The 12,658-nt window shown below is 40.1% G+C and overlaps 1 protein-coding gene and 1 long non-coding RNA gene across 3 annotated transcripts; one reads left to right on the forward strand and one right to left on the reverse strand.

Moving 5' to 3' along the window:
* Window positions 1-1,097: 1,097 nt before the first annotated feature.
* LOC137464524 (uncharacterized) lies at window positions 1,098-6,930 on the reverse strand. Its single transcript, XR_010994270.1, has 3 exons — window positions 6,813-6,930; window positions 2,380-2,495; window positions 1,098-2,162 (listed from the first exon to the last, which is right to left on the reverse strand). It is a non-coding gene; the product is annotated as an uncharacterized lncRNA (long non-coding RNA).
* Window positions 6,750-10,399, forward strand: GPX8 (glutathione peroxidase 8 (putative)). 2 transcript variants are annotated; one of them, XM_068175907.1, is made up of 3 exons: window positions 6,779-7,183; window positions 7,805-8,066; window positions 10,004-10,380. In XM_068175907.1, exons 1-3 carry the CDS (start codon window positions 6,977-6,979, stop codon window positions 10,165-10,167), a joined length of 633 nt encoding a protein of 210 aa, XP_068032008.1. In that variant the 5' UTR covers window positions 6,779-6,976; the 3' UTR covers window positions 10,168-10,380. The 2 variants fall into 2 exon arrangements, with proteins under 2 accessions (XP_068032009.1, XP_068032008.1); XM_068175908.1 differs by lacking the exon at window positions 7,805-8,066 and having other exon boundaries at window positions 6,750-7,183; window positions 10,004-10,399.
* The last annotated feature ends 2,259 nt before the right edge of the window (window positions 10,400-12,658 follow it).

Below are 12,658 nucleotides of genomic sequence, written 5' to 3' on the forward strand. Positions count from 1 at the left end.
TGTAAGTTACAGTATAAATCTAGGTTTACATAGAATCCACATGAACCTCATGAGGTTCAGTAAGGCAAAGTTCAAGGTGCTGCTGATGGCTCAGGGCAACCTCCAGTATCAACATAGCCTGGGGGATGAACAGATTGAGAGCAGCCCTGCCCAGAAGGATTTGAGGGCACAGATGGATTAAAAGCTGAACATGAGCTGGAAATGGGCAGTTATAGCCCAGAAAACCAATTGTATCCTGGGCTGCACAAAAACCCTGTGGCCAGCAAATTAAGGGAGGTGATTCTGCTTCTCTGTTCCACTCTGGTGAGATCCCACCTGGAATGCTGTGTCCAGCTCTGAGGCCTTCAACACAAGAAAGACCTGTTGGAATGGGTCCAGAACAGACCCACAAAAGTGGTCAGAGAGCTGGAGCCCTCTTCTCTGAGGACAGGCTGAGAGAGATGTGGTTGTTCAGCCTGAAGGAGGGAAGTAATAAGAACTCTGGGGAGTTCTTATTGCAGCCTTTCAATACTTACAGGGAGCTGATAAGAAAGAGAAGTACAGGTCTTTTAACAGGGCTTGCTGTGATGGGACAAGAGGTAATGGTTTTAAATTAAAGGAGGGGAGATTGACACTAGGTATAAGGAAGAGATTTTTTACAGTGAGAGTGGTGAAGTAGTGCAATAAGTTGCCTGAAGAGGTGGTGGATGCCCCATCACTGAAAACATTCAAGGCCCGGTTAGAGAGGGCTCTCAGCATCTTGATCAAGCCGAAAATGTCCCTCATCATTGCAGGTGGTTTGGACTAGATTATATTTAAATGTCCCATCCCACCCAAATAATTCTATTACTCCATTTGAACAGAACAACACGTACTCATATTCTAAGAGATGTTCCATTATTTAAAAAAAAATGTTTTCCATACATTATTTCATGGAAAGAGTTTATCATCTCATCAAAAAAGAGCACTTACATTCAATTTCTCTGTTGGCTAGGTTGACCTAAGACTATTAAAACAATTGAGTTGTTTATTTTAAGAGTTCTAAAATTTACTGTCTCTCCAATCAGTTGATGGAGGGGAGCGAGAGGAAAGAAAGCACGGTTTCCTATGCTGAAGAATTTCAAGACTAGTTCATTTATTAAGGAAATTAAATGGCTGTTCCAAGAATCAGGTTTCCCAGAATGGTATAAAATCATGGTCTCTTTCCAACATCCAGAGATGTTCAAGAGTACCACTATTACAAAGCATCAGACAACAATCCTAATTAGTCCATCAATGCTGACATCACCTCCTTTTGTTAGAAGTTCAGCTTAATACCCTCACAGAAACTTCTCAATGATATGAATTAAGGATTATAAAATGCTATAAAAAGACATTAGGTATGCATTTCTGAAGCAAGCTTACTCAATAGTTATGGTCAAAAGAGTAATTATGTGAAAACAGCTAATAACATTTTCATATCAACTTTGGAACTGGTGCAATCCAGGGAAGGAAAGAACAGAAGAAATTGTAATCACTGCCTAAAAAGTTCCATCTTAACATTTGAACAGTCACAAGGAGATAGCAGTAAAGCAGAGAAGAAGTTTTGAGTGTCATATTATGGTAATAGATTTTTCTAATGTACGTACCAATGCTTCACACAAGAAGTCAATTTTCTAGTGAAGAGAAGCTTCTTCACTGATGAAAGTGGGTAGTGAAACATAGATTTATGGTTCAAAAAGGCACAGGTACTGCCTAAAAAAGAAAAAAAAAAATGTGTGCCAGTGTTCATTACAAAGAATAAACTGATAAAATGTGCAGCAATAGAAAATAACACTTAAACAGGAAGTGTTCTGAAGTCTTTGTTTCACATGTTAAGCAGATTACTTGTGTTCTTTCAATCTTGACCAAAATCTGATCACCTATTTTCACAACAATATTCTCAGAAAGGTAGTTTTTGGTAACTTTTTGGTAATTTTTTCGTAGCACCTCATTCTGTCTGCGTGACAAAATCAACAGCTACATCCTGAAGAACTGAAGCAGTTATCTTCTTCACACACAGTGCTTGTTAAAGCAAGTGGAAAACTGAGTCATTCATGTTCTTCATACATTTTTCTTACAATATATGCTTTCTCTCAGAGGTAACAAATCCATCTTGGGGGCTTCATTAGTTTAGTTTTGATTTTAGTTTACATAACAGTAGCCTAGAGAAAAAGAAGAAAAGCTAAATCAAATAAATTACAAAAAAGTTACTCCTAACTTTTGTCCAGCAGATATTTCCTAAATGGACCTTCTCGTGTTACTGTTATCCATGTCAATAAGGTAGTATCCTCATAACTGATTCCAAGCCAAAGACAAAGTAAAAAAACACATCAGAAAAGCAAATATCCTGTCTGTGAAGTTGAATATGGCATAACTCACCTATTACTTTTCTGTTTCAGCTCTCCTGTTATTCCTTCCTTCCAAACCTGTTGCAGCAGGACTGCTAGGTAGAGTAGTTTTTGTGATAGAGAGTTTCTTAAGCATCTGAGTTGTTACTGGAAAAACAGTTTTAATGGAAAAAATCATTTTAAATATATGCATAGGAATATATGTTAAGCACTTTTTAGAATAGCGGTGATTGCATAAAAGCAGTATTCAGAAAGCAGATGTGTACACTAAGTGGGACAGTGCAAATACTGACATTTGGAGCAGTCACCCTGCTTTCCTTTTGTCAGTGAGAAAAAGAGATATTTCTACAGCACTATTCATCTTATCCTAAAAGAGATGTCTAAACAAGACCAGATTGATCATTCCCTTTATAAAGAATGCCTGTTTACTACTGCAGCTCATGTCCAGCCTTAGGTTTATTGACTAGTTACAGAAAATCCTGCTTATTAGATAATTAACATCTAATTTCCCAGGATCACACAGGCTTTCACCACTGCTTGTAGAGGCAGCATGCAGAACTTTCTGTTCTAGAAGACAGAAGGACTTCAGACTGTGTAAGTGCCAGAGTTTCCTAGACCTGAGTATGCATTACTAAAAAGGTCTGGTATTCTCCTTAGTAGAAAATAGAATTAAACTTTGTGACCATAATCATAGGAACATATCCAGAACACTTAGGATCATCTTTTATTCGTTTTCTAAATATTTCAATTATTAATCAAGAAGTCAACCGTGTGAAGTTCCCTACATCTTCCAGGAAGCCTTTTGTGAACATGCAGCATGCAAACCCTTCCCCACTTTCCCGTAGCACTACTGGAAGCAGGAGTGAGCACTCTCAAAGCTCATTCGACGTTCCATCAGCTCCCTCTGTTGCTGACGGAGAGAAACAGCCTCCCCTAGAATCATCTCTCCTCCAGACGGACTCAGAGTACTGGAAGTTTGATCTGTGCTCTGAATGGCCCTCCAGCAGATCTCTTCTAAGGTGGGTAGAGTGTGGGTGCCCCCTGGGCGGTGTCCCTTTGTTGATTCATGAAGTCCTAGGCATTTGAGAAGAAACAACCACACAAGGCAAGCTCCTTCTCCCGTGGGTGCACACCAGACCAAATCCAGGCCTCCAGACTGTTCTGCAGTTATGGCTGGGTCTGCAGGAGCTGCACATACCGTAAAGGAGAAGCAGAAGGGAGCAAACGAGAGGCCTCTATGAGCTCTCCTGCCCTTCTGTCAGTTGCTGATAACTTTTCCAGATGTGAAGGTGCTGGTGAAGACCCTATGGCCTCTTGCAGTCCAATGGAACTTAAAACCATACCTGTGTGTCCCACATTGCAACAAAAAAAGGTTAGTCTGCCAAAGACACTTCTTGGCTAAGAATGAGACCCATTTTTCCCTCTTTCCTTTCACCCCACTCAGTCTCAGCTGTGTATACGGCCTGCTGCCCTAAAATGTCTGCACACTGGGAAGGGGAACCATGGGCACAGTTTTCACGACAGCTGCATGCTCCTGTGAGAAAATCACAGAATCAATTAGGTTGGAAAAATCCTCTGAGATCATCAAGTCCAGCATATAACCTAACACCAGCATGTTAACTAGACCAGGACACTAAGTGCCATGCCCAGTCTTTCTTTAAACACCTCCAGGGATAGTGCCTCCACCACCTCCTTGGGCAGCCCATTCCAATGTCTAATCACCCTTTCTGTGAAGAAATTCCTTCTAATGTCCAACTTAAACCTAACGGCTTGAGGCTATTTCCTCTTGTCCTGATACTGGTTGCCTGGAAGAAGAGACCGACCTCCACCTGGCCACAGCCTCCTCTCAGGCGGTTGTAGAGAGTGATAAGGTCTCCCCTGAGCCTCCTTTTCTCCAGAATAAACACCCCCAGATCCCTCAGCTGCTCCTCACAGGACTTGTGCGGCAGACGCATTTCCAGCTCTGTTGCCCTCCTCTGGACTTGCTCCAGTACTTCAGTGTAAATTTCAAAAATGAGAGGATGCTGTCCTGGAGCTTGCTCTGCCTGGGGAGCCTGCGCAGCTGGCTGCAGGTCTGCACTGCCGGACCCCCGGCGGCGGGAGAAGGGAAATAGCGACACTCACCTCGCACAAATTCCCTGCCGCAGGTTCTTTCCGAAATCCCTCCCGGAGGCCATCCTACCTCCACGCGGACGTGTTTCTCTGCGCGCTGACCTGGCCGGCCGTGGCGCTGCCCCGGGGCTCCGCGGCGGCCGCTGCCATCGTGTGTCGGCAGCGCCGCGCTCCCGCCGCACAGAGCGCTTCCACCTGGAGCGCCCTGTCCGCTCCCAGCCTGCCACCTGCACGCGCGACAGGACACCGAAAACCCAGATTAGCCAAGGCTTAATGTCAGCCTGGTTTTAGTTCGCGCTCGTTTTAGTTCTGCCGTGCCTCCGCCTAAGAGCAACAGCCCCGGATGCTGGGTTGAGCACGGCTCCGGCAGGCGATCAAACGCACCAAGAGTGAGCAGACGGAGGAAAACAGTGCAAAACAAACGTTTCTGTTCAGATATGTATAGCTGAATCAACGCTGGCACAGAAGGCCTGTGGCAGGGAAGAAAAAAAAAACCCACATTAAAAAACCAAAACCAAACCAAAACAAAAAACCTACATTTGTGTCACTCATGCACTAAATCACTACATCACTGGCCTTTCGCAGCCCAAGGCACCTTCAGCCACATTGCAATGTAGGTTTAGGGGTCTGGTGGTTCCTGAGAGAGGAACTGGTTTTCTGCCTGGAACCAGGCAGGTTCTCTGATCTCCACCCGTAAAAAAGGACTTAGATCTCTTCTGATTTCTGAACCTTCTTACCACTACTGCAATTACTCACGTCATTATTTTAATGTTATTTTGTACTTTTTAATATTTTAAGGGATACTAAGTAAAGATTAAATTATTCTTTTTATTTGCATTTGTTCAAATTCATTCATACAGCAATTTGTGTCAGAAAACCATAAAACCTGAAAAACTATCACAACTTAAAATGTAAGAGCCCAGACAATATTAAACAACATATTTTGGTTTCCAGACAGATTTTCAACAAGGTTTTACTTGAGAGTAACAAAAGGAGACGCAGTTAATACAATGGGCTTCTGGGTAATTATTAGGTACACCAGTATTATAATATATTAAGTTTTGTTCATTTGTTTTATTTTGTTCTGAAATAATATTAGATGCAAATTGCAAACACTTGAGATGTAGCTTAAACATCAGGATGTTGCATGGATTTTCTGTAACCAAACACATTTGTTCTTGCCTTTAAGGTCAGCATTTGTCACCTGTGCTTGGTTGTTGAGTACAGCTTTGTTCATTTCAGCACAGAAGTCTGTGTGTTTTCTTCCCTGCCATCAAAACACCATGCTCACAGGCCTCACTGCCAGGCAGAGATGAAGCCTAACATGTCCTCATATACAAAAACAGAAATTTCACGGTGTCTCCCAAGCATCTCTCTGTTTTGTAGAACAGTGTGAAACTGTTCCTACAGTCTTGTTAAACAAAATGAATATAGATTTTAGCTACTTAGAGATTATAGAAAGAGTTGAACATACCACTATGATTGTACAAATCAATGATACTGGTAGTAATATTGAACTCACTAAAAAGGAAGAAACAACCAGATTCCAGGTTTTACATTCAGAAAAGCCCCTTTTATTTCAATCCTTTAAAATGCATCATCTAAGTGCAGCAAAAAATCAGGGTGACAAAGAAAACCAACTGAGACAGAAATGACTCTTCAATGGTGGTTTGCACTGGGATGGAAAGAGGTTAAGCAGTGACTCACAAGCAGCAAAACACCACTGGAGCTTGGCTTAGACCTGAGACTTTCAGCTAACTCTTCTCTCATGCAGACCTTCAATCTTACCATCTCAGTACAGCTTGTTGCCAGGTAGCCAGTAGCAATTAAGATAGAAGCCCATTTTCCATTATCATCCCCACTCTCAATGCAAAAAAAAAAAAAAAAAAAAAAAAAAACCACAAACCACATTATATTATCTTCCTTTATGACAGCCTATTACCAAGGAGTTTTTCTCTGCTCCGTGTGCTGAAGAGAATTTTACACAGCTATCTGTGATCCCACAGCAGCTGATAAGATGCAGTGCTGAGTTTGTAAACAGGGTGCTTTCAGCCATCCTGCCTTTTTTCTACCTGAACAGCTGTCCCCCGAAATGCTTCTCCAAGTCTGCCTGATAGCACAGCTGCCTCCTGCAGAGCAGCTCCACTAGAGGCCCGGATGTGCTGGAGCTGCACTACAAACTCACTTTTGTCGCCAGCAGCTCTCACGACAGTGCAGACACACACTGGAGTATCCCACACAGGTCAGTTAGATAGAGCAATCAGCCTCCTTAGGTGATAGTTAGACCCTTTTCATTCATTTCTTCTCCCCCCTTTCATCCCTTTGCCCCGCAAAAAGATCTCGATACTTCACACAAGTGATCAGAAGCCCAGCAGGCACTGTGATATGTAACAGCTCTTTTGCAACAGGGACAAAAATGAGCAGCTTGTTCTTTCCGGTCTGAGCTGAGAGTCTCATGTTTCAGCTCCTCCTCCACATTCCAGGCCTGCCCAGGCTCCTCTCCAAAGATTTCAAAAATGGAGCCTCTCACAACTAGTTATCCTCTGAAATACTCAGTGCACAAAGCCAGGATCTTTGTTGTCTTCCTGTCAATGGTTTTGTGCACCACCATTCTCTGCCTGCTGCAACTCAGGTTTTTTAAACCTAAAATCAAAGATTTTTATTCTTTTGAAGTCAAGGATTCACGAGGAAGAATTATTTCCTTGGAGAAGTACAGAGGGAAAGTAAGTTATTATTTCACTTTTTCTGTCTTGAATCCATACTGACAAAAATGTGTACGTTTCTAGGTAAATAAAAGACTTGGTTATGGGAGTTTTTGGCAGAGATTTCTACTAAATTCCTGTTCTTCATACAGGAAGAACAGGAACCAAGTATTACATCTAGCAAATCAAGAAAAGAAATTATATTATTTAGCACAAGTCAATACAACCTAACAGGCAAATTGATGGATTTTAATCTTAGTTAAGAATGTTGGTTTTGGATTTTGGAAATTTATCTAGTAAATATGATTTTAGTGTATGTCCTAAATATCTGCTTTTTTAAATGCTTATATATAAACAAAGCTGTAAGATGAAGTTTATGAGTTTACTATATTTTTAAAGCAGATTGCCTGAAAGTAAATATCTTCATCTGCTTTCATCTTTATTTGTTTAATGAAATGGTGATCAGAGACATTATGTTTGGCCTTCCAGCAGGAACCATCATGATAATGAGAAATGTCGTTTTAATATTTAATTGTGATCTCTACAACATCTATAGGCTTTTCCTTACTAAACTATATAATAGCTAATAACTAAAAATCTAATAACTAATAACTAAATTATTGTAACTTTATTTTTCTGAAGGCAACTTTGGTTGTAAACGTGGCCAGTTACTGCCAATACACAGACACAAATTACATCGCGCTGCAAAAGCTGCACAGAGAGTTTGGTCCCTCCCACTTCACTGTGCTGGCGTTTCCCTGCAACCAGTTTGGAGAATCAGAGCCTAGTTCAAGCCAGGAAATAGAATCTTTTGCCAAAGGAAACTATGGAGTAACATTCCCTGTTTTCCACAAAATCAAGATCCTAGGATCAGAAGCAGATCCCGCCTTTAAATTTCTAATAGGTAACTGTTTTCTTTTATGTATCAAGATGCCTGTAACCATGGTACTCTCATTGAATCCAGGCTGGATGTTTTTGTCAGGAAACACTGAAGTCTTCATAAACTATGGAGAGAAACAGGCATTTAGCATACAATTACATTTCAATTTGGATTTCAACAATGTGGGCTAAAGAATTGTATCCTGAAAGCATCAGTTTTTCCTCATAAAAACTGCTCATAAAAACAGTCTGCTCTGACCAGCCCAGCTAGAAACATCCTTTTTGTTAGAAATACTAGAGCTAGCGACTCCCACCTACAAAGTCCCATTCCAAAGTATGTGATCTTTATTTTAAAATATACTTTTCTTATGGACAAAAATGTAGTTAGGGGGTCATAAAATTACCACAAAATTTTACATAAACACATGCAGATGAGATTTTTAGCTGGGTCCTATGTCCACCTTTATGTAAGCTGTATTGTACAGCAGGTTTATATGTACTAGATATATATAACCACTGATTTGTATAATTTGTCATTTCATCTTCAGGACCCAGCCTGCAAAATCCTGCATGAATACAGGGAGCATTTACAGACTTAGAACCTCATATTCTCATAAGCAAAATGAAATTCTCTCTCCCTTCAGTTGACCAAAGAGCTCATAGACTCAAAGCCAACTTGAAAAGCCTTTCTGAATTTTCCTGAGCTTTGATCAGGTTTTGAACCATATTGATATGTGAAAGAAAAAAACAGCTTCAACATAACCCATTTCTAACACACCATTTTACCCACAAAATAAAGTAGCAGAGAGCCCAAACCTGTATTCCATCTCCCTGCCTTCAATTTCACTTTCTCATAGTGCCTCTTGTCAGAAAACTATTTCAATACCTAAATTAAATCTTTCCGAGAATTCTTATGTGCTTTATCCCCCATGATACTTCCTATGTACTTGAAAATTGTTTTTATTGAGGAATCCTTTAAGTGGCCACCAGTGTCATTGTAACTGTGTTTGTTCCTACCTCCTCTTAGGCATGCAAGTAAAAACCTCAGGTAACTTTGTTGCTCTGAGTTGCCAGATGTCCAGAGGAATTATTGAAGGTTTTCTCTCAGTTCTTTATAGAAAAGACTAGAGCACAAAGGCACCCGCTCTCTGTGATGAATCTAGACTCTAAATATCAATGCCATCAGTGTTAAACATTGATACCTATAAAGAAAAATGTTTTACTCAAATTTTCTTATTTGACATGCTGTTCACCCACAAGAAGGAGAAAGATCCTTTGGTACTTCAATATTCTGAAATAGTTTTTCTCTTCCTGCATTCCTGTGTTTCAGATTAAATTCCTGTGCATTTTGAATTGAAGTACCTGTTTTATTTATGTTGCTGTTTTGACAATCAGAAGGCTGAACATCATGCTATACCACCCTTTTGTGCCTGTGACTACTAGCAACAGGATGGCAACAACACTGTCCAATAATCTACTGCAAAATTAGTCCATTTGCAGCACAAGTGTGGTGCCAAACTTCAATCCATTGTTTCAAAAAATCAGTTTAGGGTTCAGCACCATTCCCAAGCAAACACTTATTCTCCAGTCAAAATCTACTGGAGCTTTTTGTGAAAGCAGCCTAATTAAGCCATCACCAGTACAACTTCCTGCTCCCATCTCACTTCCCAAAACTGATATAAAACTAGGGATTCCCTGAATAAATATGCAGCCCTTGTATCCTCTTCCCTGGGAAATATAGCATAGCAAAAGTAAGAACTCTTTAACAGTTTCACAGGAAAGGGGGAGCATCACTGACTTCCAGCTTTTCAGATCATTAGCAGCAATCAGTTAATCCATGCTCAGACTATTAGCAAAGAATATGGTGGGATTACTTCCATATAAATAGTCAAAGAATCAATGCGGGGCCTGGAGACAATTCCAGATGTAAGTCACTAAAATCATCTGATTTCATCCTTACAGATTCTTCAAAGAAAGAGCCTCGATGGAATTTCTGGAAGTACCTTGTCAGCCCTGAGGGTAAAGTTCTGAAATTCTGGAGACCCGAAGAACCAATAGAAACTATCAAACCAGAAGTAACATCATTAATCAGGCAGATTATCATGAAGAAAAGAGAAGACCTTTGAAAGGGCCATTCAACACCATGGGTATACAGCCTTTCTCCATTCCTGAGAAATGTTGCTAGAAGCTAAACCGTCAGGTGATCTTGCTACTCTCTAACTTTGGTGTTTGCAATTTGTCTGTTGTTTCTGGATTGGCTCCTGCAGTGGCCTCAAGAACGGCTGAGGTTACTGACACAGAGAGGCACTCACTATTTTGCAGGCAGGGACCACCAATTTGCATAAGGGGTTTATGATTTCTTTTTCTAAATTGCTGACAATAGCTAATTAAAGTTATCACCAACAGGTAGATAGTTAAAAAAAGTTTTATTAATAATTTACTCATATTTACACAGATTTTTCCCCATCTACCAGTAACACAGATATTCCATTTCACACGTAATTGCCCTGTCATGAAACACATGGGACTCAGAGACATCCATAGCAGGGTTTCTAGACACATATGTAACTGAAGATACCAGCTTTGCAATATCTTCTCAAAGAAGACTACTGAATTGCAAAGCTGCCAGTTGCAAAAAAAAAAAAAAAAAAAAAAAAAAAAAAAAAAAAAAAAAAAAAAAAAAAAAAAAAAAAAGTACATAGAATATAAAATTATTAAAAGAAGAAAAAAAATTAAATAAAGTTTCTTGCTGCTTCATATTTTGATTATCTTACATTTGAGTTTTCCAACACATTTAAAGTCTTCAACCTTCCCCATACATTTGTGCTGCAGTACAGTGCCTCAGATGTGAGCTCCTCTTCTACTGGATTCTTTCTCTTCTGACCTGGATGAAGGCAGGGCCTGTGTAAATATTCATGGTTGCTTACAGAAGGATTCAAGGGGCAACAAAAGTCAAGAGCCTGGCACTCTAGCAGACATCTTTCTGAGACAATCCAAAACAATGCTCCCCAGCCACCCCTTTATCTCTCATCTCTAGAATAAAATGTCAGTCTTCAAGTAGATAGAAGGAGATGCAGGCTCATGGCTTAAGCCCCAGTCTTCTCTCCTTTCAATCTCCTCAGTCCTGCATGCAACTGCTAACCCATTTCCAGTTCTGGTCCACTCTTCCATTACAAGCTACCAAGTGTTTTGATTTGTCTGTTTGAATGAAGGGAGATAGAAAACTTGAGTAAGAAACCTCACTCCTGCTGTCCATGCCTTGAAGAAGGGCTGAGATAACAGGAATGAGAAAAACCGGTGTCTCAGTAGGATTTTCTATATGAAAAGGATGGGTAGAATTAGTGCTGCTCTCTTGTAAGACTAACGCTGATTGAAAATACCTAAAGTGCTTCAAAACTTTGTCCAGTAAAGACAGCCACAAAACTGTATAAAAAAGGTGAGAAAATCAAGAGCAAATTTTTAATAGGGTTTTTTTCATTCACTTATTGAATTAACTGAGAATTTGACAAAAAATCTATGAAGATTGAGAGCAATGATACTGATGTGAAAGATTAAACAAAGTCACTCTCAATAATGACAAATATCTTTTTGGAAAGGAATTCAAACTTAATGCATGAAAATTTTATCCACTCAAAATTTCAAAACCCAGTTAAGGACTGTGTAAATGTCTCATTAGGCCAAATGAGCCTGCTGCTGGTGTTTTAGACCAGCCTCTGCACTGTTTGCCGTTGTCCTGCAAGATTCCACATCAAATCTGTCAAGACAGTTCCTGTTTTTATGCTGAGGTCCTGCATTTTATGCCTGTCTCCTCCTGCCTGTACAATGTGAGAACACATAGTGGGACATGTCAGGTGATTTTTGTCACATGTCTCTTTGATGGAGCAGGAAGGGAACTGAAATATGGACCCTCTCCACTCACTGGGAGCAGTCAATGGTCCATGGAATTAAGTGTCAGGACACTGTGTTTTGCCTATAAAAGGTGGATATTTTAACTTGAAAATGTACAAGTCTAAAACATGCATGTCCATTCATGTGAACTACCAAAGCTCCCTGATTTTTGTATCACTGAATAAAAAAGGGTAGGTATAAAGAAATGTTGGGTGCTGTTAGTGGAAGACCAAAAAATATGCCTGTTTTAGTCCTGGTGCTGCCTGAGAGTTATTCAGCATATGGGAAATGTCACCTGGGTCCTTAAAACACTCAAGATAAACAGTGAGGTATGATTTTCTTGTTTGAAAGGGATCAGGAGGGAGGGAAATATGCACACCTTGTTTGTGACTCACTCACTAAAGCTCATATTGTTTTCCAGAGGACACTGTAATCTTGAATATCTTGATGCCAGCATTAAGATCAAGTGTCTTTCCTGGTATTCAGAAATAGCATGTGATATTAGCAAACAAGTGGACAGAATTACTTAACTCACGGCTTCCTGAATCATATTTACTCCAGAGTGCTAGAGAAAGAAGATTTTGTCTGAGAAAACAGTTTTGGAACTTCTCATTCCACTCTTTAGTCACAATACATTACAACCATCTTCTGAAGAAATTTCAGTATAGGTACAATCAGTCCTGATTCTACACAGTTTAAGTTTTTCAAAATTTACTGCTAATTAACATT

The sequence above is a fragment of the Anomalospiza imberbis genome, chromosome Z (assembly GCF_031753505.1).
Source record: "Anomalospiza imberbis isolate Cuckoo-Finch-1a 21T00152 chromosome Z, ASM3175350v1, whole genome shotgun sequence".
Lineage (NCBI taxonomy): Eukaryota > Metazoa > Chordata > Aves > Passeriformes > Viduidae > Anomalospiza > Anomalospiza imberbis.